Source organism: Stenella coeruleoalba, assembly GCF_951394435.1.
Source record: "Stenella coeruleoalba genome assembly, chromosome: 14".
Lineage (NCBI taxonomy): Eukaryota > Metazoa > Chordata > Mammalia > Artiodactyla > Delphinidae > Stenella > Stenella coeruleoalba.
Genome location: NC_137160.1, coordinates 63,326,495 through 63,350,463, shown reverse-complemented (window position 1 = coordinate 63,350,463; position 23,969 = coordinate 63,326,495). Strand labels below are relative to the sequence as shown.

General features: G+C 59.1%; 3 protein-coding genes across 4 annotated transcripts in view; 1 reads left to right on the top strand and 2 right to left on the bottom strand.

The window, feature by feature from the left end:
• Window positions 1-8,221: 8,221 nt before the first annotated feature.
• FAM246C (family with sequence similarity 246 member C) lies at window positions 8,222-8,882 on the top strand (the record flags this gene model as incomplete). Its single annotated transcript, XM_079943066.1, is given in 2 exon segments — window positions 8,222-8,605; window positions 8,607-8,882. Coding segments are annotated over 2 exon segments (660 nt in total).
• A 1,194-nt stretch (window positions 8,883-10,076) lies between these two features.
• Window positions 10,077-13,251, bottom strand: LOC307197279 (carbonic anhydrase 15-like; the record flags this gene model as incomplete). The annotated part of the gene is given in 10 exon segments (XM_079943043.1): window positions 10,077-10,144; window positions 10,147-10,533; window positions 10,618-10,717; window positions 11,014-11,106; window positions 11,207-11,260; window positions 11,262-11,294; window positions 11,298-11,365; window positions 12,004-12,174; window positions 12,686-12,721; window positions 12,976-13,251. Coding segments are annotated over 10 exon segments (1,077 nt in total). The 5' UTR covers window positions 13,043-13,251.
• An 894-nt stretch (window positions 13,252-14,145) lies between these two features.
• DGCR2 (DiGeorge syndrome critical region gene 2) overlaps window positions 14,146-23,969 on the bottom strand; it is a 69,697-nt gene continuing 59,873 nt past the window's right edge. For both annotated transcript variants that reach the window (XM_079941726.1, XM_079941727.1), the window contains 3 exons: window positions 19,047-19,199; window positions 18,099-18,335; window positions 14,146-16,829 (listed from right to left, as the gene is read on the bottom strand). In XM_079941726.1, coding sequence (XP_079797852.1) covers window positions 16,573-16,829; window positions 18,099-18,335; window positions 19,047-19,199 — 647 coding nt within the window. In that variant the 3' untranslated portion in view covers window positions 14,146-16,572. The remainder of the gene's footprint in view (window positions 16,830-18,098; window positions 18,336-19,046; window positions 19,200-23,969) is intronic.

The window sequence follows — 23,969 nt, the reverse complement described above, 5'->3', positions numbered from 1 at the left end:
ACACGGGCTTCAGTAGTTGTGGCTTGCAGGCTCTAGAGCACAGGCTCAGTAGCTGTGGGGCATGGGCTTAGTTGCTCCGCAGCATGTGGGATCTTCCCAGACCAGGGCTCGAACCTGTGTCCCCTGCATTGGCAGGCAGATTCTTAACCACTGTGCCACCAGGGAAGTCCCCCCTCTAATTTGATTGATTTGCGTCCTCTCCCTTTTTTTCCTGATGAATCTAGAAAAGGGTTTATCAATTTTATTTATCTTCTCAAAGAACCAGCTTTTACTTTTATTGCTCTTTGCTCTTGTTTTCTTCATTTCTATTTCATTTATTTCAGCTCTGATCTTTATGATTTCTTTCCTTCTACTGACTTTGGGTTTTCTTTGTTCTTCTTTCTCTAGTTGTTTTAAGTGTAGGATTAGATTTTTTTTTAATAAATAAATATATTTATTTATTTTTGGCCGTGTTGGGTCTTCATTTCTGTGCGAGGCCTTTCTCCACTTGTGGCAAGCGGGGGCCACTCTTCATCGTGGTGTGCGGGCCTCTCACTGTCGCGGCCTCTCCCATTGCAGAGCACAGGCTCCAGACGCACAGGCTCAGTAGTTGTGGCTCACGGGCTTAGCTGCTCCACGGCATGTGGAATCTTCCCAGACCACGGCTCGAACCCGTGTCCCCCGCATTGGCACACAGATTCCCAACCACTGCGCCACCAGGGAAGCCCAGTTAGATTGTTTATTTGAGATTTTTCTTCTTTTTAAAAAATATTTATTTATTTATTTTTGGCTGCTTTGGTTCATTGTTGCTGTGCACGTCTTTCTCTAGTTGCAGTGAGCAGGGGCTACTCTTTGGTGCAGTGCACGGGCTTCCCACTGTGGTGGCTCCTCTTGTTGCAGAGCACGGGCTCTAGGCACGTGGGCTTCACTAGTTGTGGCTTGCGGGCTCTAGAGTGCAGGCTCAGTAGTTGCGGCGCATGGGTTTAGTTGCTCTGCGGCATGTGGGATCTTCCCAGGCCAGGGCTTGAACCTGTGTCCCCTGCATCGGCAGGCGGACTCTCAACCACTGTGCCACCAGGGAAGCCCTTAACAGTCTTTATTTTAAAGTCTATTTTATCTGATACGAGTATTGCTACTCCAGCTTTCTTTTGACTTCCATTTGCATGTAATATCTTTTTCCATCCCTTCACTTTCAGTCTGTGTGTGTCCCTAGGTCTGAAGTGGGTCTCTTGTAGACAGCATATATATGGGTCTTGTTTTTGTGTCCATTCAGCCAGTCTGTGTCTTTTGGTTGGGGCATTTAACCCATTTACATTCAAGGTTATTATCAATATGTATGTTCCTATTACCATTTTCTTTATTGTTTTGGGTTTGTTTTTGTGGGTTTTCTTCTTCTCTTGTGTTTCCTGCGTAGAGAAGTTCCTTTAGCATTTGTTGTAAAGCTGGTTTGGTGGTGCTGAATTCTCTTAGCTTTTGTTTATCTGAAAAGCTTTTGACTTCTCCATCGAATCTGAATGAGATCCTTGCTGGGTAGAGTAATCTTGGTTGTAGATTTTTCTCTTTCATCACTTTAAGTATATCCTGCCACTCCCTTCTGGCCTGCAGAGTTTCCACTGAAAAATCAGCTGATAACCTTATGGGGATTCCTTTGTATATTATTTTTTGTTTTTCCCTTGCTGCTTTTAGTATTTTTTCTTTGAATTTAATTTCTGTTAGTTTGATTAATGTGTCCTGGTGTGTTTTTCCTAGGATTTATCCTGTATGGGACTCTCTGTGCTTCCTGGATTTGGGTGACTATTTCCTTTCCCATGTTAGGGAAATTTTCCACTATAATCTCTTCAAGTATTTTCTCAGACCCTTTCTTTTCTCTTCTTCTGGGAACCTGATAATTCGAATGTTGGTACATTTAGTGTTGTCCCAGATGTCTCTGATATTGTCTTCAATTCTTTTCATTCTTTTTTCTGTATTCTGTTTCTCAGCAGTTACTTCCACCACTTTGTCTTCCAGTTCACTTATTCTTTCTTCTGCCTCTGTTATTCTGTTATTGATTCCATCTAGTGTAGTTTTCATTTCAGTTATTGTGTTGTTCATCTCTGTTTGTTTGTTCTTTAGTTCTTCTAGATCTTTGGTAAACATTTCTTGTATATTCTCAATCCAGGTTTCCATTCTATTTCTGAGATTCTGGATCATCTTTACTACCATTACTATGAATTCTTTTTCAGGTAGACTGCCTATTTCCTCTTCATTTATTTGATCTTGTAGGTTTTTATCTTGCTCCTTCATCTGTGACATATATTTTTGCCATCTCATTTTTTTCTTTTTTTTAATGAGTGGGACTGTGTTCCTGTCTTACTGGTTGTTTGGCCTGAGGCTTCCAACATTGGAGTCTGTAGGCTATTGGGTAGAGCTGTCTTGGTGCTGAGATGACAAACCCCGTGAGACCTCACTCAAATGAATATTCCCTGGGGTCTGAGGTTCTCTGTTCGTCCAGTGGTTTGGACTTGGACCTCCCACCGCAGGAGCATCCCCCCGACGCTGGGCTTGTGAATCAAGATCCTGCAAGCCCCGGGCTTCCCTGGTGGCGCAGTGGTTGAGAGTCCACCTGCCGATGCAGGGGACATGGGTTTGTGCCCCGGTCTGGGAGGATCCCACGTGCCACGGAGCGGCTGGGCCTGTGAGCCATGGCCACTGGGCCTGCTCCGCGACAGGAGAGGCCACAGCAGTGAGAGGCCCGTGTACCGCAAAAAAAAAAAAAAAAAAGATCCTGCAAGCCCCGTGGGGAGGCAAAAAAAAAAACAAAGAAAAATAAAAATAACAAAGCAAAAAATAAAATTAGACTAGGAAACTAATAGGTATGTTAGAAACAATGTAAAAATTAAAAAACAGATAAATCAACAACTGGAAGGTTCATCAGTACCACAGTAGTAAAAAAGAGGAGGAGGGAAAGGAAAAAAAAAAGTGTGGGGGGGAGGAAAGGCCTTGGATGTGCAGAGCAGGGCCTAAGCAAGGGTGAGGTTTGGGTGGTGGGCAGGGCCAGTACTCACAAGGCTGGAAAAGGCCCTGGGGGCTGTGGGGGGTGGGACTTAGGCTCAAGGAACAGAAGGGGCCCAGGGTGCCCCCCACCTAGGTCTCAGAGAGAAGGGGACCTCACCTGGGAGTCCAGCAGACTTCCTGGACTCAAGTGGGCAGGGCAATCACCCTCCACTCCTCTCCTGCCTGCGTCCTGATCTCCCTGTCCTCCCTCCTATGACCCCAAGGACCCACGCAGCCTGGAGGCAGCTTGGAGGGCAGGGGACCAGCCTGGGAGCTCAGCAGGCTCCCCATGCCCAAATGGGTGGGGTTAACACCCTCTGCTCCTCTCCTGCTCCTCCCTCAGGGCCCCTCCCGCCTGCCTGTCCTGATCTCTCCAGCCTCAGGGGCGCTGATCTTGCCTGGCCTCCACTTATGTTCTACCGGTTCACTTTGGGGTTCCTCCCGTCTCCTTGGGGGTCAGAGTTCCCCACCAGCGCCCGGCAGCCACCCTAGTTGTGGGGAGATGCTAACTCTGCGTCTTCCCACACTGCCATCTTGACTCCTCCCTCATAGGAACATTAATTAATTAATTAATTTATTTATGGCTGCATTGGGTCCTTGTTGCTGCACCAGCTTTCTCTAGTTGCAGTGAGCGGGGGCTACTCTTCGTTGTGGTATGTGTGCTTCTCATTGCGGTGGCTTCTCGTTGCAGAGCACAGGCTCTAGGCATGCAGGCTTCAGTAGTTGTGGCACATTGGCTCAGTAGTTGTGGCTTACGGGCTCTAGATCTCAGAAGCTGTGGCACATGGGCTTAGCTGCTCCGCCGCATGTGGGATCTTCCCAGACCAGGGATCAAACCCATGTCCCCTGTGTTGCCAGGCGGATTCTTAACCACTGCGCCACCAGGGAAGTCCCCAGACGTAGGTTTAACAGGTTGCCTGAGAGGGTCAGGGCCAAAGCCAAGGACTGGAGAAGTGAGGCCAGTGGGGATGTGGTGGCTCTGTCTGGGGGGGCCAGTGCAGCAGCAAGAAGCGCCAGGGTCTGGGGTGGCCGGGAGGGTGTGAGTGGAAGGGCACAGCCAGCTCTGTCAGTGCTGCTAAGAGATCAAAGATGAGGGCAGAGAGGTGACCTTTGGCCACAGGGAGGTGGAGGGGCTCCTGATGGGGCCCAGTCCTGTTCACCAGGAATGATGAGACGAGGTCCATCCCAGGGGCCAGTCGAATAGAGACCCCGGCTCAGCTGGCAAGAGAAGGGGGACCCCGAGGACCCCTGCATGGGCAGCATGCTCATCTGAGGCGGCCCTCCCCGCTCTGCCCCATCTGTGGGTGGAAGGGTGATGCACAGAGTGGTGACTGGCCTCAGCTGCCCAAGGTTGGGGAGCTTGTCCCATTGAGAGCCGAGGCTGGGCCCTCGGGGCACACACAGATGCTGGCATGCCTGATGCCCCACCTGGGGCAGGTTGGGGGGCCAGGGGCCCAGCCCAGACTGATCAGAGCTACTCCAGGCTGCTGACGCCAGGACGAGGCAAACAAAGCCATTACCAGGTAATGAACTCATTACTGAGGTCAGGCAAGGTCAACACCGGGTAATGAGTTGCCCCCCACAGAGCCACCTGACCCAGAACAGTTCCCAGGGAACGCCTGGGTAGCTAGAGCCACCAGGAGGCCATGGCACAGTTCCAGGGCCTGATGGGCAGGGAGTGTTCAGGGGCAAGGTGTGCCCGAGTCCAGCGCCCACAGGAAGCCCCGTTCCAGCACTAGGATCCAGAGTGAGTCACTTCCCCTCTCTGACCCTGTCTTTAAAGGAGGGACCTCAGGACTCAGGCCTCCCCTGGCCACTGCACGCCCTCCTGCCTCTGTCGCCTCTGCGCCCTCACCATCTCGTGGCCAGCAGAGACTCGTCCTGGGCTCTGACAGGGGTGGGAGTGGGGTGGGGAGAGACAGGCGAGGCCACAGGGACCACCAGTGGCCCGTGAGGCAGGATGAAGCTGCCCAGAACTGTGCTGAGCGATGGCTTGAGCCAGACCTGCCGGCTTAGTCCATCGAGGTCCCACGACGTGGCCTGCACTCTGGGGGCCTAAGGGCACCATAGCCTTCCCTTCCCTACAGCCCAGGGCCCGCGGTCCAGGCCCCCGCCAAGATGGCTTGCTCACCCTCCAAAGGCCCAGCCAGTCTGGCCAGAGGGAGATCACAGCCCCTACCCTAGAGCCCTGGGCCACACCGCCCCTTCCAGGACCAGCTCCAAAACTAAACCCCATCCCACCCGGTGGGTGGCCTGCACAGAGGTCCTGTCCCCCTTGGGCCCTTGCCTGGTGTGTCACCCACCCCCAACACAGGCCCTCAGATCCCGCCGGCTTCAGGACTGCTACCTGCCTCGCCATATCCCCCGCTTTGCCAAGAACCTGGTGGGGCTTCAACTGCAGAAGACAAAGACCTCTGTGCCCTCAGCACCCACACCCCCTCTACCTCATGCGGTTGGGGACCTGGGGACCTGCATTACCAGATGCTCCCCTGAGGACTGTGAGGCTGCAGTCACATGGCTGCTCCCTACCCACCCCCCAAGGCCACCAGAGCTCCTCCAACATGCAATGCCGTCTTGGCTTCCGACTGCCCTCAGGCTCTGGGAAAGAAAACCTCCCGCCTAGGTGACTGCCAGGGTTTAATTGCAACAGACTGCAAGGGTGACCACAGGGAAGTCACAGGGAGTGACCACCCCCTTCTCCGGGCAGAGGCTGAGCCCAGGGCGGTCTCTCCTCCCTGAGTTAATGAGCAGCTACTTGCCCACCCTGCCTGGTGGGAGGGCTGGCCTGAAGGCACAGAGCCCGGCTGGGGACAGCCCGGGGGGGTCGGTGGCTTCCCACAGAAACGGCTGGCCTGGCCCCTGGCACACAGAGAGGGATGGGATTGCGGAGGAGCTGGGCCTGTCAGCCCCCCCATACAGGGAGCCCCCTGGCAGGCTGGCTCCAGGGCTGTGAGGAGCTTCTGGGAGGACCTAGAAAGCAGGCCTGTGTGCACCCCCCACCCAGCAGCTCTGTCCCCTGAAGGGACAACAGCCATTTGGCTCTGACCAGCCAGCTCCGGCCAGGGCACTCCAACCTGGCTCCGCACCGCAGGCCTCACCTGCGCCCTGGCTTCACTGATGAACATGTGGCCAGGGTCACCACACCTTGCTTCCTGATCCTCACTGAATTTGACCTCTGGGGATCAGTCGTGCTGACCACCCCTGCCTGTTTGCCCCAACCAACACATCTGCAACTCCCCTCAGGACCCATGGGGTCCCCAGGGCCTCCCTCTCAGTCTGTCTCTGCTCCTATCACACCCCCTCCTTTGGCCTCTGTTTTCCCCAGGCCCAGGCTGCCTGGGCAGCCCACTCTAGGCCCTCCTGGCTCTCACATCCCTAACTGCTGGTCAGCAAATCTGGAGTCCCTCCCACATCTGCTCCCACCCTCTCGGCCTCCCTGCCGTCCCCTCCTGGGGACCTGAGGGCCTCCTGTGTTTCACAGGTAAGGCTCAGAGAGGGCAGAGCCCTCGGGTCACACAGCCGGGCTCCAGCAGGCCTGGAGAGGAATGCAGGGCTCTTGTGTCAGTCGTACTTTAACTATGGAGGGGAGGGTAGTGGCAGGTATGGTTAACAAGGCTCTAGGGAGCAGCAGAGCCACAGGCTGGAGGTCCTGAGGAGCCAGGTGACTCAGCAGGAATGGAGGGTCAGAGGGGTTGACAGAGCACCAAATTCTCCCATCTCCCTGCACCTTCCAGAGCAACAGGCTCCAATGAATGAATGAACCGAGGGGATCCAGGCCTTTTCACAGTGGCCTGGGGCCAAGGCTGCCCAAGAACAGGGTCGACGGCACGCCTAATCTCACACACACACGCACACATGGGCACAGAGCTGCAGAGAGGGTAGGCCCCGGTGGGCCCTGGGGACACAGGCTCCAGTGGCTGTCTTGCCATCTCCCCTCCCAGCCCAGCCTGGATCCACACCAGGCCCTCCCTCCCCACAATTTGCTGGGGAGGCCCCAGAGTCCTAACTAGCCCCTCGGGTGCCGTGAGCACAACATGTTGGCAGGGGATACTGCCTTCCAGAGAGGCCCACAGCACACTGCCCACGGCTCTGTGATGGGCACGGGCGGCAGTGCGTGTGGCAAGGCACCAGGGTGAGAAAGAATGGGGTGCAGTGGTAAGGTGGGAGGGACAGGAAAGCCAGCAGGGATGGCCGTGAGGGCCTTGAATGCCAGGCAAAGGAGGTGCACAGCTGGCCAGGGGTGGGGTGGCCCCACCCGGGACTCTCAGCCCCAGATTCATTCACCCAAGGACTTCATCCAACATCCAACCCGCTCAGCACCACTGGGCCCGTACTCGGGATCCTACTGTGGATGGAGGTGGACAGAGAACAGAGCCATTTAATCATGATTGCGAGGGTGCTGTGGGGGAGGGGCCTGAGTTCCCTGGTAGGGGGTGAGATGGTCAAGGAAGGCTGCCCCGGAGAAGTGGGATGAGTGGGAGCAGCCAGTCGAGGGGGGAGCAGGGGGCACATTCCAGGCCAGACAAACAGCCTAGGCAAAGGCTTAGGGGGTGAAGACGGTCACTGGGTTAGAGGAGGAAGAGGACAGGGCCAGTGCACAGACAGCAGTGAGGGATGGGCTGGACCTCCAGCAGCCTCCTGAAGGCAGGGGTCCAGCAGAGAGCAATGGGGATCTTGAATTCAGGGGCAGAAGTGCATGTTGTGTGTGGGCTGTAGGGGAGCAGTGCAGAGATAGCAGCCTGGACTGTGGTATGGGAGGAGGTGGCCCCAGCCAGTGAGGAGAGCTTCAGGCAGTGACCACACCTGCCGTCCCCTGACTGTGATGGGGACTGTGGCTTTGAGCAGAGTATGTGAGCTCGGTTCCCCACTTGGGGTTGAGCGCTTCCACGTCCCCATCACCTCTGCCTAGAAGCCTGTTCAAGCCCCTTGTTTGGACCCACTGACAGCGCAGCACCACGGGCAAGTCCTGCACACTGAAGCCTTTGGCGTCGTTCCCCCGGTTCCTCGGGGCCCCATTCGCCCAGGTTTCAGCCCTGCGGGGGTTCCGCGGGCCCCTGGCCAGATTCCCCGAGGCTTTGGTCGTTCCCACAGCCGTCCCGGAGGCCCTCTCCACGAAGCGTCTCCCGGGCCCCATTGATCGCTAGGCTATGGGCTGGGGCTCCGGCCCGGCCGGGCTCTGGAGGCGGCGGTGGAGGCAGCGGCGGCGCGGATGGCGGCAGAGCCCCGGCGCCCGTGGGCCCAGGCGCGCAGCGCGTACGGTGCCAGCGAGGCGCTGCGGCGCGCGGTGGGCCGCCAGCCGGACCCCAGGCCGCAGCCCCACAGGCTGAGCCCCAACGAAGCCCGCGCCCCAGGCCGCCTGGCGCGCCTGCGGTGCCAGTTCCGGGCTGAGGTGGCGGCGCGGGCCAACGCGCCCCGACTGCCACGGCTGGTGGACCGCGCGGGGGCCACGGAGCCCGAGAAGGCGCGCAGCCGCGGCTCCGTGTGCTCCGGGTGCGGGGAGCCGCGCGGCGGGGCCACCTACCCGGCGGGCGTCCTGGAGGTGAGCGAGCGGCAGCTGCAGGAGGGCCTGGCAGCCGTGCGCGCCGAGCTGGGCGGGCGCGGGGCTTGAGGCGCTGCGCGCGGAGCTGCGGGCCGAGCTGGACGCCCTGCGCGCGCTGCTGCCGCCTCCGCCGCCCGCCCCCCGCGAGCCCCGCGGCCTCCGCGGCCTGGCCCTGCTGCGGGCGCTGGGCACCGTGAACGCGCTGGCCACGAGCGCGAGACCCACCGACAACGCCTCGGACAGCCCGGCCGACGGCGGCGCTAGCCGGGTCCCGGTCCGGAAGAACCTCAAGAAGACGCCGCCGGGGACCCCACAGGGCAGCGGGGATTAAGCACAGGGGGAGGGAGCCCGGGGCGAGGACCTGGCGCGCCGCCGCCGGCCGCGGGGCTTTGCTACCTGGGACCGGCCAGGTGGCTCCTGGAGCGGGGCTTGGAGCGAGAAGGGTCCTCTGACGCCGCTGGCTAGCGCTCTGGTATCGGAAGGGGCTGGGGAGAACGGCTGGCTCCGCGCAGCTGGAGCCGGAGTCCCGGCGGGGTAAGGCTCGGGCCAGGGGTATGTCCCCTTCCGGCAGTGAGCGCAGCGGGAGAGCCCAAGGTCTCCTCTGTCTGGGGGAGGTGGTTGCAAGTGTATTTTCTTGAAGGGTCTCAAGGGAGGAGGTCGGACCTTCATGCACTGGGGTGGAGAGTGTGACCCACACACCAAGTGACAGACACCGGGGACACGTGGGCTGCTGGGACACTGTCACCTGGACACAGGTTCACTCAGGACAGTGTCACTTGGATGTAAGAGCACATTCTACCGTGGGCCCTGGACAGCAGCCTAACTCTAGCCAGCTTCACTCCCCTGACAGTCGAGCCCACCCTCTACTGGACAGCGTTGCCTGGACAGAGCGCATCTGGTCAGTGCCCCCTGGACTCTCAGCTTTGCTTTGACAGTGACACGAAAGCCACTTACCTTAAGTAGCGTCACGGCAGGCAGTCACCCGACAGCAGTGTCTCTCCAGTGTCAACCTACATCAGACTCCACAGCCCATCTTCCCAGAGTGTCGCCTGGGTCGGGTCTCACCTGTTACAGACAGCCCTTCACTCACTGTCCCTGTCACCAGGACCCACCACTCTGTGCTGCAGAGCTGGGATCCAGCAGCTTCTCACCTCCTGGCCTCTGGGAAATGGCAGCTGGAGGCATCACTAAACCACACAGTGTCTGGGGTGGTCAGCCAGCTCGTTTGTAAAATAAAATAGTAATTTTAGGCTTTAGCAGGTGGAGTTTCTCCTTCTATCTCATCGGGGGGTTCAGGCATAACGTGTAGGATGGGAGTGGGGGTGCCTTCTCCCCGAGAGGGATCTGGGGAGGTCTGGGGTTCTGGATGGGGTCTGGGACTGGCTGTGGTGGAGTCGGGAAGGGTGGCACAGGAGGCCTCCGTAGGAGCTTTGGTGCGCCCAGGCCGCCCCCCCTCCTCCCAGCCATAGGAGGCCAAGGTCACTCTGTGAGTCGTTTATTGCAGGAAGGTGGCCGTGTCTACATCCTAGGGCCCCTGCCAGAGCCACAGGCTGAGCCCCAGGCTCAGGAGAGCCCCGTGCCTCGGGCCGGGGTGGGGGCTGCCGCGCGGACCGAGGCGCTGGGGGAAGCTACAACCCTGCGTACACAGAGAGGCTGCTGCGGCCGGAAGTTCTCCGTGAGAGGTGCGGGGCGGGAGCCGGGGGGCCTGGCCTGGGCCACGATCCGGAACTGGGCCACCTGACGGTGTGGGGCGGAGGCGGTCAAGGCGCGGCGCACGGGAGGGTGGGGCGGCTGGGGGGGTGGCGCGGGCTGTACCTGCGCGCGCCCGATGGGGACCGTGTCCTCGAAGACCGTCCAGAGCTCCACGGGCTCGCAGCACCGCGTGGTCAGCGACCCCGCGTAGCGGTAGAAGCGCGAGAGGCCAAAGGCGCCCAGCAGCAGCGAAGCCAGCGGGAAGGCGGACGCCAGGTTCACGGAGGCCCCTGGGAGAGAGACGGCGGCGGGTTGGAACCAATTTCCCGGTGTCCTGCCGCCCCGCCCCTGCCGCGGGGAACCGCGTCCCTCACCGCGCGCAGACACGTTCTTCAGGCCCGACAGAGGACCGAGCGTTGTCAGAGTCCTGATCCTCGGAAGGGGGCTCCAAGTGAGAGGGGCTCGAGCAAGGGTCTTAAAAGGGGGGAACACTGAGGGGGGTGTAGGGGAGACTAAGTGGGAAGAGAGGTGAAGGGGGTTTGCTGGGGGGAGGGCCACCCCCACTGACCCTGCAGGTCCACGACTTCTCACTGGCCAAACCCCCTCACAGAACCCGTTCATCCTATAAAGCCTCTAGGGGCCCCAATGCCCACCCAAGATCACACAGGCCACCTGTCCCCTCTACAGACCCTCATGGACCCCCTTTCTTGAAAGCAGGCTGTCACATAGCAGCCCCCCTCCCTGCAGGAGGCACACGGCCCCTCCCTCACCGTCAAGAGCATGGCCAGCACTGCCAGACCATCAGGGTGACCTCGGGCTTCCCCTATGCTCTGGTACTGGGTGTTCATATGGACCACGTGCATCTGGGGAGACACAGACTACGGGAGGTACCCAGCTACTCCCACCAGGCTGCCCTGGCCTCCATGGGGCACTCCCACCACCCCTCCCCATGACCAGGCCCACCTCCATGGGGCGGTGCTGCCCGTCCAGGCTGTGCTCTGAGCCTGCTCGCCCGGGGACCCCGCCAGTGGAACTGCAGCTGCAGGGCATGCTAGGCTGGTGGTCGCAGCCTGGCGCCCTGCATCTCCAGCAGGCTCTGCGGGCCAGTGTCCGTGCAGAGCACTGAGGGGGAAGGAACAAATGACACCCTCTCTTCCCCCCCTCAGCTGCCCTCGTGCCATTAGGGCACAAGGTGCGAGCAAAGGTACCCCCTCAGGCCAGTCTGCGCCCTGGCTGGGCCTCTTTGGAACTATGACACCCTGGGTGTCCAGGCCCCTCTGCTGGCCGGCCAAGTGGGGCTCCACAGACTGCAGTGGAAACCCCTGACCCTGCACGGAGGGGAGAAGGCAGCCTCCCGTGGCGGGGGTCCTGATCCACCTCAGCTATGGGATTGTTGGGGGTTGACTCCAGGAGTTCTGACCTCTGGGTACGCCCTGACTTCTGGTCCTCAGGGACAATGGCTGATTGCTACTGGTAGGGGGTTCCTGGCACCTCTATGTGGGGGTTCCAGACCTCCATTGGGGGATGTCTTGACCACTGTATGTGGAGCTTCCTGTGCCATTTATGGAGATTTTGATTTCTGTGGGGGTGTTCCCATCCTTATGTAGAAGCTCTTAATCCATCTGTAGGGGTTCCTGACCCTTGTGGGGGGGTCCTTGGTCTCTGTAGGGTGTCTCATCTCCTGTGTGGGGATCCTGATCCTTGTGCAGGGGGTTGCTGTCCCTGTCTGTGGGAGGGGGAGCCTGACCCAGGGTGCTGACCTGTATGACCATGATTCTCCAGTGTCCACGGGCCTGGAGGTGCTGAGTCATAGCCTTGGAAGATGAAGGGTCCAAGGGTGGGGTCCCGCTGGACCCAGTGAAGGTCGATGTTTATGGGGGACTGGCCTGGGCCCCCACAGGTTGGGGTCATCTCCTTCCAGTGGGTGGGGCCTGGGGGAACAGGTCTAGGTCTCTTGGGGGGCTGAGACATGGGGGTGCACAAAGGTGGCCCTCCCCCCACACACACACCCAGGGAAGAGCACCCACCTGACAGGTCACAACTGCCACCCCCCCAAACCTGGCCTGGACATAGTGTTTGCAACACCATCACAGGTACAGCCCCTGCAGGCAGCTGCTCCACAGGGAAGGGGCCTGGGAAAGTCTCCTGGCACCCGGCCACATGCCAACTTTGGGGACCTCCACGACCTGCTCACATGTGGGCTGGCCACATGGCACACTTATGGGTCCCGCTTGATGTGAGCAGCTTGGCACACACAGGACTGGAGAGCACAGCAGCCACAGATCCGGACACACACAGAAGGGGACAGTCATACACACACTGCGGGCTCCCAATCGCTGCGACCCAGGACTACAGACAGAAAACCCGCAGAGACCACAGAAGTGCAGTGGACACAGGACACAGACCAATGCCACACAGCCTCACACAACACTCTGTCCTCACCACAATTTGGGTCCTGGGAGTCGTAGCACCAGGCACCTGCAGACGGTGGGAGGGGACTGGGCTGATGCAGGCCATCTGGGCCCTGAGCACCATCCCAGCCGGGGTCCAAGGGTGGGAGCACAGGGCTTTGGCCAGTGGATGCCAGGCAGACCCTATTCTCCTGTCGCCCCAATTCCAACCTCTCCTCCCCAAAAGTCGCACCCCCCCAACTAGGGGCAGGGCCTAAAGCGGAGAAGAGGGAGCGTCCGGGGAGGGTAAGGCAGAGCAGAAAGGCAGGGTCCTGTGTTCACCCTCCGAGTCGGCGCGCACCACCAGCGGCACGTCGAGGAAGGCGAGCACCAAGCCCAGGGACCGCATGGTGCAGCAGTAAGTGGCGGAGGACGCGGGCCGAGGAAACCAGCGAGGGCGGCGAATTTACCAGCGGGGTGAGTTAGGGGCGTGGCTGAGTCCTGGGGGCTCCAGGCGCGGGGAGGGTCGGAGGGGCGGCGCCTCCAGTGGGGAGACAGCTGGAGCTCGCCAGGCACTCGCTCTGATCTCGGGGCAGGGACGGCTGCCAGCAACAAACGCCGGCGTCAAGACAAGCTGCACGCTTTCACGGACCCCCCCACACCCCAACTATTCCTGGGTGGGGGGATGCTATTATTATGCCCATTTACAGACGAGGAAATGGAGTCTGGAGACCAGAAGTGACATGGCAAGGCCACCAGAAAGGACGAAGTTCGAGGGAAATGGCACCTTGGATTCCAGTGCCTTGACTTGGGGGCCTGGGGTGGGGAGGACGACCCAAGACCACAGCCTCTCTCCTACCAGCGCACCCCTGCGGACCAAAGGGTCTGGGAAGCCACTGCTTCCTCCGCTCCGCCCCGCCCCGGTGGGACCCCGGCTTCCGCAGCAGTTTCGGAGGTCCCGGCGCCCAGCGGACCCCAGGCTGTGGCCCGAGCCCCAGTCGCTCTCTTGGAAAGCGGGGTTCCGATTTCCCCGCCCCGCGAGTGGCCAGGAGAGACGACGACGCACCGGAATGCGCTCGGCGGGCGCGCCTTCCCAAGCGCGAGGGCCGCGCCCCAACCTCCCACCCCCGACCAAGGCGCTGTCCGCGGTGCTGCCCGGACCGCCTGCCGCCCCGCAGGCGTTCAGGCCCGAGGGCCGCCTCCCCAAGGCCCCAGGGGCCGCACCAGTGCCTTTCCTAAACCAACCCCTTGCCCGCCCAGCACGAGGACCCACCCGAGGCTGAGTCCCCTGGGCGCCCTCTTTCCTCACATCAGGAACTGAGAAATTATTGAAAAGACCACGGTCAGAGAACGGAAGAGATAGGTGTCTCAGAACGCCACGCCTGCCCTGGCTTCCAGAGGTGGCCCAACTCCTCCACACAGCCACCTCTGCACCTGTCCCTCGGCCCCAACTTGGCTGGAGCCTCCTGCTCCAGCTGGGGCCGCACCGAGGACGGACCACACTTCTTCCAGAACACAAATTTATTTGGCATTCGGATGAAACGGTTCTCACAGCATCTTAAGAATTAGTGCCAGCCCAACCAAAATAAACCCAAACTAAAAACCCTTAGTGAAAGGAAAACATAAACAGGCCTTGAGACAATGGCCTATAGACACCCACCCCCACCAAGCAGGTCAGCAGCTCTCACAGGAGCACAAGACTCTCAGCCAGGGCTGGTTGGGATTCGTCTGACCACGGAGCACAACCAGATCTCATGATGGTTGGCCTAAGCAGAAGGCCGACCCAACCTCTCCCCTTACTCCCCCACCCCCATCCCCAGTGGAGCTCAGCCCCTGGGGCACTAGCTCCTGGGGACACTGCCGGCAGCAGGCAAGGCCTGAAACAGTGCTGCACGTGGGCTGAGCAACCCCGGAGCCCTGGCCTGTCCAGAAGCAGGCCCCCATCTGTGGCCCCCACAGCCTGCTCCGGGCCACCCCCTTAGTGACTCCCACATGCCCAACTGGCCCAGCAGTCCTTCAGTCCCCAATCCCACACATCTAGTGCCAGACGCCCTGCCCTGTACACACGGGTCTGAGGCCTGGGCCAGAGACATGGGGGTTGGGAGGGACCCTGAGCTGTTGGGGGCAGGATCCTCTGGGGCTCCACGGGGGAGCCCACTCCAAAGCAGGAGTGCTCAGGACCCTCACCTAGCACCAACAAGGCCTGTGACAGCTGCTCAGTGCCCAGAACACAGTGGAGGCAGGACACACGTTCTGCTTTGTCTTCAGCAGCCAGTGCAGCCACTCTCCAGTCCCAGTCCTTGGCAGGGGGAGTGCAGGCCTGCTCAGCATGCAGCCTGCCCGCGTGGGGCTGCCTGCAGCACTCTGGCTCCTGTGGGCCAAACCCCGGTCTGTGGGCAACTTGAGAAGCTCATGCTGCCCCGGGAAGAACAAAACGGTCCCCAACGGGAGACTGTGAGAACGTGTCCAGAAATGGACTGTGCCAGCGAGGCCTGTCACCACAGAGCACCCACTTCAAGTCATCCCCCGCTCACTGCTGGTCTAGGAGGGCACGAGGGGCCAGGGAAGGGCTCCCTGCTCTCAGCTGAGGGCCACGCCTTGGGGCCGCCCCGCACGCCATGGCTGGCCCTGGAAAGGGGGGCCCCAGGCCTGAGTCCCCGTGTACCGCCACCACCTGCAAACACTTAGACACATACACACACATACGCACACAGATACACATGCACACAACAAAGAAAAGATCCAGACATTCAACGTAGAAAAGATATGAATGTGCTAAAAATCGCACAAAACCCGCTTAACCTCCAAACCTCAGAAATGCTAAAAACCCCATGTCAGGAGACAAGACCACTGCCCAGAAACAGGCAACATTGACCCTCAGTCAAAGGCCCCCCAGGGTAAGACACCCAGCACCTTGCTGCTGGGGACAGGAAGGTGGCATGCGGCCACTGGGCACATGGCTCCAGTGGTGGCGGTGGTGGGCAGGAAGTGGACTTCTGGGAGATGGACAGCCCAGGATGTGAATTTCAGCCATCCCTCCCCCCAAAGACACAACCCTTATGGCACAAACAAGGTGGGGTGGGGGCAGGCCAGGTCCAGGGGCAAATTCAGCAGGAGTGGGGGCTCCAGAGGGCAGCAGCCAGGAGCCAGCCCCAGTGGAGGATCCAGGGCCAGGACACTCATGCGTGACTAAAGGCCCCAGCCCGACCCCAGAGCTGCCCAGGGCGGGCCACGCATTGTGTTGCCGGGGAGAGAATGGTTGGGGTGGGGCCCAGGCCTCCTGGTGTGCAACTGAGCTTCACGGAGCCCAGCTGGAAAGACAGTACAGAGTCCAGCCTCCCTCCCAGCTGCCCTCCTCAGGGCCTTGGGCACCTCGGGCACCAGGCCAGCCCCCAGCCCCCACAGCTGGATGTTCACAACTGGACCTGGGGGACCACCCCCAGAGCAGCCCTTGCGGCAACCTCCAAGGCCATCTGCCCCGACTGCACTGACAGTCCTCAGACACCCGCCACCCGGGCGCGCCTTCTCGAGCGGCGGCTAGCTAGGCGTGCGCGGCAGCCCGGGCTCCTCTGGAGGGCGCGTGGCAGCAAGCAAGTCCATCAGAGCTGGAGTGTCCAGCCCCACTAGAGCGTATGGCGCCTCCTTTGTTCCCTGCTCCTGACCCGTGTGGTCTCACCAACTCTGTCATCCTTCTGCCGTTTAAAAAGAAAAAGACAGTGACCCAAAGCTACGCGTGTGTTTGAAGCCCCCAAAGACCCTCGGGCAGGTGCTGGCGCCCTGGGGGCTGGCGTGGTGTCTGTGTGCCCGCCGTCAGGGGTGTGGCTGTGCAGCTGGGTCCAGGCTCACTCAGGGGCCCCTCAAGTCTCCCAAGGGGATCAGCGTTTTTCTCGACGGCAAACAGGTGCTCCCTGCCCATTTGGGCCGCGGGCCCGCCGTCCTCTACACCACAGTATTGAGGGAACTTCGGCTGTGGCGGCCGCCCCCCGGCAGCGCCTCTGTGGCCAGGGCACTGCCACTCTGGGCGGGGTCAGGGGGCACGAGGAGGACACTGCTGCTGTCGGCTGAGTCTTCCAGTTCGGCCAGAGAGGCCCTGGGGGTGGGCAGGGGCTGCTCCAGGCGCCGGGGCGCTGCACCCTCACCACCACCATCCCCTGTGGTCAGTTGGGCGGCCTCTGCTGGCTCAAAGGCGTCATCATCTGCGGGAGGAGATGGAGGTCAGCAGGGGGTGGTCCTGGCTCGGGGTATGCTCTTCCTGCTTGCCTGCTCCCACCAACACTGCCGGGCAGGCGAAAGCCTGCCCCACGGGGCTCCACCGTGCTCACCCCGCACCTTCGCCATGCAAGTGGGCTGTGTGGGGCTGGAGCAGGGGTACAGCCGTGAGCAAAGCATGATGTGTGCGTAGGGGACACGCTTTGACTGAGTCAGCAGATCAAAGGGAGGGGAGGGGGAAACCCTCTCAGACTCTGGGGTCCAGGCAGGGCTCACATGCATTAGACATGGGCTGGAACACGGAGGCAAGTGCAGGAGATGGACCAGAGCAGGCAGCCCGGCCAATTGTCTGGGGGTCTGCAGAACACCCTGGTCTGAGGGAGACCTGGTGGCAGCCCTTCCTTATTCCTGCAGGTGCTCTCTGAAAGCTCGGGGCTCAGGGACCCAGCACCGCCGCTCCCCTGGCCGACACCCCCAGCCCAGCAGTCCTGCCATCCTGCCCCGGGGAGCATTTGCTCCCCTGCAGCCTGGTCTACGGAGGCATCTGGAACTCGCACTCCCAGAAGCATCCCTCGTCCTACCCACCCTGGCCCCCTGGACAGCATATTGTGACAATCAGTGTCCCAAGGACAGAGGTCAAATCCAAGGCTTTCCTGCCGGTGCAGACCACAAAGGACGGGACTAACTGACGGGAACAGACCAAGAACACAGCAGTGCCAGCCTTGCAAAGCCCAGCCTGCTGTGTTACGTGTGCATGTGTGTGTAACACACAGGGAATCAGGATGGGACACCTGCGTGCACACCAGGGACAGGGACAGGTCAGGCCATGGGCAGGACACCTGCTGTTCTTTCTGCTTCACCTGTGAGGAATGATTTTCCATAGTATCAGATGAACAACAGACTCAAGTGGCCGCTGGACAGGAGGGCATGCCGAGGGGGTGTCTCCTCAGCTCACCACACGTGCACCATGCCTGACAGCCCAGCGTCCGGGCACCCCACTCCCCACAGGGCCCTGCTGAGGGGGCCCCGAGGGGTGCTCACTAACAGGAGTTCCCGGGAGGGAGGCAGGGGCAGGGAGACCACTGCCAGTGGCCACCTGCGACCCTGGGAAGAGTGTGCCCACCCCAGACGGTGGGACCATCTTAAAGGGAAAACCAAAGCAAAAGCAGAAGGCCGGGCAGAAGTTGGGGGGCCACAGGGCCTTGGCCCGCATGCCAACTGGTTGTGACCCATGGCTCCCTTGCCCTGGGGGTCACCTGCAGGGTCGTAGAACATGCTGTCCGGGTTGATGGAGGCCTCGTAGGGTGGCGGCGGGTCATCGGGTTGGTCGATGTCCGGGTACTTGTACGCGGTGTAGGGAGGCGGAGGGTCATGGAAATGGAAAGTACCGCCTTCCCCATCGTCGGAGAGGTGCAGCGGTGTGAGGCCTGTGCCGAACCCATCTGGGCCATAATCAAAGCCAGGGATCCTTCGGCCGAGGTTGAAGTGGTGCACTGGGCGGTTGGAGAGAGAAACAAGCCCGGAGCCATCACTCCTGGGCTGGACCTGCCACGTCCAGGCCCAGGGCACCCCGCACTCCGACAGTCACACGCCTGTGCCCGGCTGCTACCTGCCATCCACACTGGGAGCCCCACCCACCCACCCACCAGCTCCGGCCCGCAGAACCCGGGCTCTCAGCGCATCTGGGCGTGACCCGCGACGGCCTCGGCGTGCTGCCCACCCTGCAGCTCCATCTCCAGGAGGGCTCACCGTGATGCGGGGCCTTCAGACCTGACACGTGTGCCCTCGGAGGCCCTGGGGCCCTAACACAGCAGCTGTGGTCCCTCGTCACCATGATCCTTAGCCCCCCTCCCCACAGGGACTGGGAAGCCTCCTGGCTTGCTCACTGAGACAAGGGGGAATCTCAGAAACTCTACGCAGGCACAAGCTGTGGCAGAGAACGTGGGCTGAGGAGGGTGGACCATGCTCCCTAAGCTGCCACCAGCCACGGGTGTCCAACGTCTTTAGCGGGCAGGCTGCCCCGGCAGGTGCCCACACACCCTGGGAGGCCAGGGCTGGCGCCCCTCCCACCACACTCGTGTGGCTCAGCCTGGGAGTGGGAGCAGGAGCAGGCAGGGCACAGCTGCCGGGCAGCCCTGTCTTCCTCCTCCCTGCCCTGGGACCGCCACCGAGCCACTGTGTGGGAGGCAGGGCTGGGCACTCACGGTTTGCTCCAATCAGGGACTCAATGCGCTCCCGGCGCCTCTGGCGCAGCCGATGGACCATGAAGAGCAGCAGTGACAGGATGAGGAAGGAGGACACACAGCTCACAATCAGACGCATCCCACTGGCCATGGAGTCCAGCAGGCTGCTGCCGTCTGTGCGGACGGGGAGAGCTGCTCTCAGGAGGGGGGTTGGCCCCCCAGGCAGTGTACCTCCTGACCCCTCCTAGTGCCAGGCCCCGCACACAGCCACTGGGATGCCGCAGCCCGGCCTCAGCCCCTCCTGAAGGCTCTGTCGCTACCCCATTCCCCACCCGCCCCCATTGCTGGGGTTGAGCGCCGGAAGCCACTCGGGGCTGGACGGGGTGCTGAGCAGGACTGTGCATCCGGCTGCAGCACCCAGGTCCTCCCTGATGCAGGGGAGCTGAGGTCAGCAGGGCTGTGTCAGTGGCCTGAGTTCAGAGCTTGGCTTCAGTCCTACGGGGGGCCCAGAGCTCTCTGCCCCTCCCCTGCACCCAGCAGTGCTCACATGTGGAGGCTGGGGTCACCTGGACCCCACAGGTGATCCGGAGAGGATGCAGGTGCAGCTTCCCCTGGACCCCCGAGTCCCTGTTTACAGCCCCTGTCTACCCTCAGCCCTGTCAGTGTCTGTTCTGATTCTTTTTTTTTACCTTTTTATTTTATATTGGAGTACAGTTGATTAACAATGTTGTGTTAGTTTCAGGTGTACAGCACAGTGATTCAGTTAAACATACACGCATTGGCTATTCTGATTCCTGACCTCCCCACGCCCACCCTCCTGCCCACCCTCTCTGTGGGTGGGGAGCCTGGGGGCCACCGCCAGGGACTCAACTGCACACTCACGGTCTCGTAGGATGGAGAGGGGTCACCCAGGGAGAAAGTGTTCACACGGGAACCCCGCCGCCAACTCACGCTCCTCTCCCCATCGGGTCATAGCACTCGCCCGAGTAAGGCTGGGCAGGGCCTGCTCTGGGCCAGCTCCGTGGTGGAGGCCCAGGGTCCCGCAGCAACTTCCTTGGGGTGCCAGAGTCCGGCCTGCACCCAGATGTCTTGGGGCAGAAGCGGTGGGGGCCTAGGGCCTGGGCAGCAGCTCCGTGGTGAGCACCAACCCCGCCCCACCAGCCAAGCGTCCCAAAGTCCTCTGCTTGTGGAGGCTGCAGCTGCAGGGCGCTCTGCTAAGGGCCCTGTGCCTCTGACCACACGTGTCCAGGGGCCTCACCAGGGTGACTCTGCACCCCCGGGGACACTGGCAGCTTCTGGTGATACCTTTGGCGGTCCCCAACAGCAGGCGGGGGAGGCACTTCTGGCACCTGGTGGGCAGAGGCCGGGGATGCAACTCAACATCCCACTGGCCACTAGCTCAGGGTCTGACCTGACCTGCCCGGCACACACCAGGCTTGTTGGGCGCTGCTAGGAGAGGTGCTGGTGCAAGGCAGAGAGGGAGAGAACGGTGTCAGGCATTCCCAGGGCTCTCGCCTGCATGAGGTTGCCACTTCCGCCGAGTCACAGAATCGGAACCAGGGGGATCTGGGAACACCTGCCTCCAGACGCAGCATGGAGGCCAGGGAGCTTCACTGGGCAGGAGTGACCTGAGCCATGGGAGCCTCTGTGTCCACTCCCACTTCTGCAACAGCCACATGGGCAAGTCCCCAACTGCCAGCCCTGAGGAGACACTTCACAGCCAACACAGGTGCCAACTGGATGGCCAGGCTCATACTGGCCCTCCTCCTATGGGGCCAGAAAGCTTCCCCCAAAGCTGCATTTACTGCTGACAACACTGGAGTAAGTGTGTGAAAGGAAACATCCTCTCATTAATTAGCTGCTGTTCTGATGCCGGTCTCAAGGGAACATTTCATCCCCGTCCGGGAGGAGGTCTGTCAGCCCACGGGGCTGCTGTTAATTGGCGGCCAGCTCAGAGACCCCAGGGTCGGGGGGTAACTAAAGCAGCGGGCCTCTGCAATGACTAATTCCTGCTCAGTCCTAAAATAAGCCCAAGGACACGGCCAAGGTCCCTGACCGTCATCCACGGTACTCACCAGGAAGAGGTACCAGCAGTCAGACATGAAGAAAAGAGTACTGTCCCAGGGGGCAGAGGCCAGCCAGGGGCCCCCGGGGGCCCTCAACATGTCAGGTCCCTCCATGGGGTCCGGACAGTGCCAGGCGGGGCTGCCTGCTGTGGTCCAGGCTGCAGGTCCCTGGCCAGCCCTGGGCCCCGACAGAAGACACATAATGCTGCAGCAGACACTGCTGAATGGAAGGGGCCCCGGAGGCCGCTGGCCTGACCGTTGGTCTGATGCCTAAGCCTGCCCAGGCCTCCCCAGGCCACCACGAGGAGCTTGGCGCCCCACTGGGCTCGGTGCCAACGACAGCATCCAGTCTCTGTGGAGGAAGCAGGTGGAGCCGAAGCTCAGCAGGAATCGGAGGCGGGTGCCTGGTCCCTGATGCAGGCTCTGCTACCGGCTGGTGCACAGCCAGCACCTCACACCTCTCGGCCCCAAGCCCGGGCACCAGCGCAGGACGGAAGGAGAGGCCGTTGCTCAGCATCGATTTGTTTCCTGAATGAGCTGAATGACCGTTGAACATCTTTTCAGGTGCTTGGCTGACTTCGTGCATCTGCTCTGGTCAAGTGTCATTTTAGAGCCTCTGCCCATTTTTTAACAGGGTGGTTTGTTCTCTTATTATTGAGTTTTGAGAGTTCTTTATATACTCTGAATACAAGACCTTTGTCCGATCTGTGTTTCTCTGTTGGTGGTTTATCTTTTCAATTCTTTAAGGGTCTTTCAACGAGCAGAAGTTTTCAATTTTGATGCAGTCTAATTTATCAATGTTTCTTTTGTGGACCATGCTTTTGATCTAAAAATGTTGCATATCCCAAGGTTACAAAGATTTTTCTCCTGTTTTCTTTTAAAAGACTTAATTTTAAAAGAACATATGTTGGGGGGAGGGATAAATTGGGAGATTGGGATTGACATACACACACTACTCTATATATAAAATAGATAACTAATAAGACGCTACTGTGTAGCACAGGGAACTCTACTCAATACTCTGTAATGGCCTATATGGGGAAAGAATCTAAAAAAAGAGTGGATATATGTATATGTCTAACTGATTCACTTCGCTGTACACCTGAAACTAAAGCATTGTAAATCAACTATATCCCAAAACTAAAAATAAAAGAACGTATGTTTTTTTCTAGAAATTTTATAATTTAAAGTTTTACATAGGTGTATGACCATTTTGCAAGAAGTGTAGTGTAAGGTTAATTTTTTGTTTTGCTTATGGATGTCCAATTGTTCCAGCTCCATTTGTTGAAAGACTATCCTTTCTTCATTGAATTGTCTTTGTACCTCTGTTAAACAGCAGTTGACCACATAAGTGTAGACTATTTCTAGACTCTCTATTCTGTTCCACTGACCTATGTGTCTATTCTTGTGCTAAAAAATCACAGTTTTGATTACTATGACTATATAGTAAGTTTTATATCTGGTGCTATGAATCCTCCAACTTTGTTCTTTTTAAAAACCGGTTTGGCTATTCTAATTCCTTTGCCTTTCCACATAAATTTTAGAATCAACTTGTTAATGTCTATAAAAAAAACCCTGCTGGAATTTTGGTCGGTACTGTATAGAATCTATAGATAATTTGGGGAGAATTAACCTTTTAGTGATATTGAGTCTTCTGATCCATGAACCTTTTATTTCATTTATGCCCTTGATTTCTTTCATCAGTGTCTTAACGATTTGTAGCATACAGACGGTGTGCATATTTTGTAAGATTTGTACCTAAGTATTTCATGGTTTTTGGTGCTACTAATAAATGGTACTTTTCTTAAAAATGTCAATTTCCAACTTTTTACAGGTAGTATATATAAACATAATGGATTTTTGCATATTGACCTTGTATCTGGAGACCTTGCTAAACTAAACACATTTATTAATTCTAGCAACATTCTTGTAGATCCTCTAGGATTTTCTACGCAGACAATCACATCATCTACAACAAGAAATGATTTCATTTCTTCCCTTCTGGTCTGGATGCCTTTTCTGACATTGCCCTTGACCTCCCATACAACCCCGAACATGGTGTGAGAGCTGATGTCCTAGCCTTGTTGAAGGAGATATTTTCCTGGTGTCTCTTTCCTTGGTGCAGTGTGGGCAGTTCCCAGAAGAGGATGCTTGGCCTGGGAGGCAGTCAGAAGGCTGCAGAAGCAAGGCCACAGTGTGGGGCAGGGTGAGGCCTTGACTGGGCTATTCTGGCTGCACTGGAGAGAGGCCTGTGGCAGCTCTGATCCTGCCCAGATGCCCTGAAGGCCGTGGTCTGCTGAAAAGTCCTCAGAGCTGGGTGGGCTCCACGGGCCATGCATGCCCACAGATGAGTCACGCTTGTATATGTTTGGTCATTCTTACAGAGCCTGGACAGAGAGTCAAGGCAGCAGAAGTCAACTCCTGAGAAACGGAACCAGGAATCCTGGTGAAGAGACTTGTGAAAGCCAGCATTTGACTCCCGTGGAAGGTGAGTAAGCTGGAGGCTGGAGTGATGTGGCTGGGGCGCAGGAGACCTGGCAGGCACCCAACTGGCTTGTCAGACATCTGCAGGCATGTGCCCTTCAGTAGCGGGTACCATCTACCCTGTGGGATGGGGAGGCCTGAGCGCACCCCAGCTCCATGTCCCCTGCTGGCTCCTCGCAAACATGGCCTCTGCATGCACCACAGCCAGCCACACAGGTTTGGGATACACGCCAGAGCACCCGGCCCGCCGAGCCTCAGCCAGCCTGACGCTGTCTGGCTTGCCCTGATGGCCCTGGGGAGCAGGACGGCTCTCGGTGTGTGGCCCTCACATGTGGCTCCAGCTTCCCTCCATAGGTCCTGCCCAAGCCGTCCGCTGTGGGGCCCACAAGCCCGT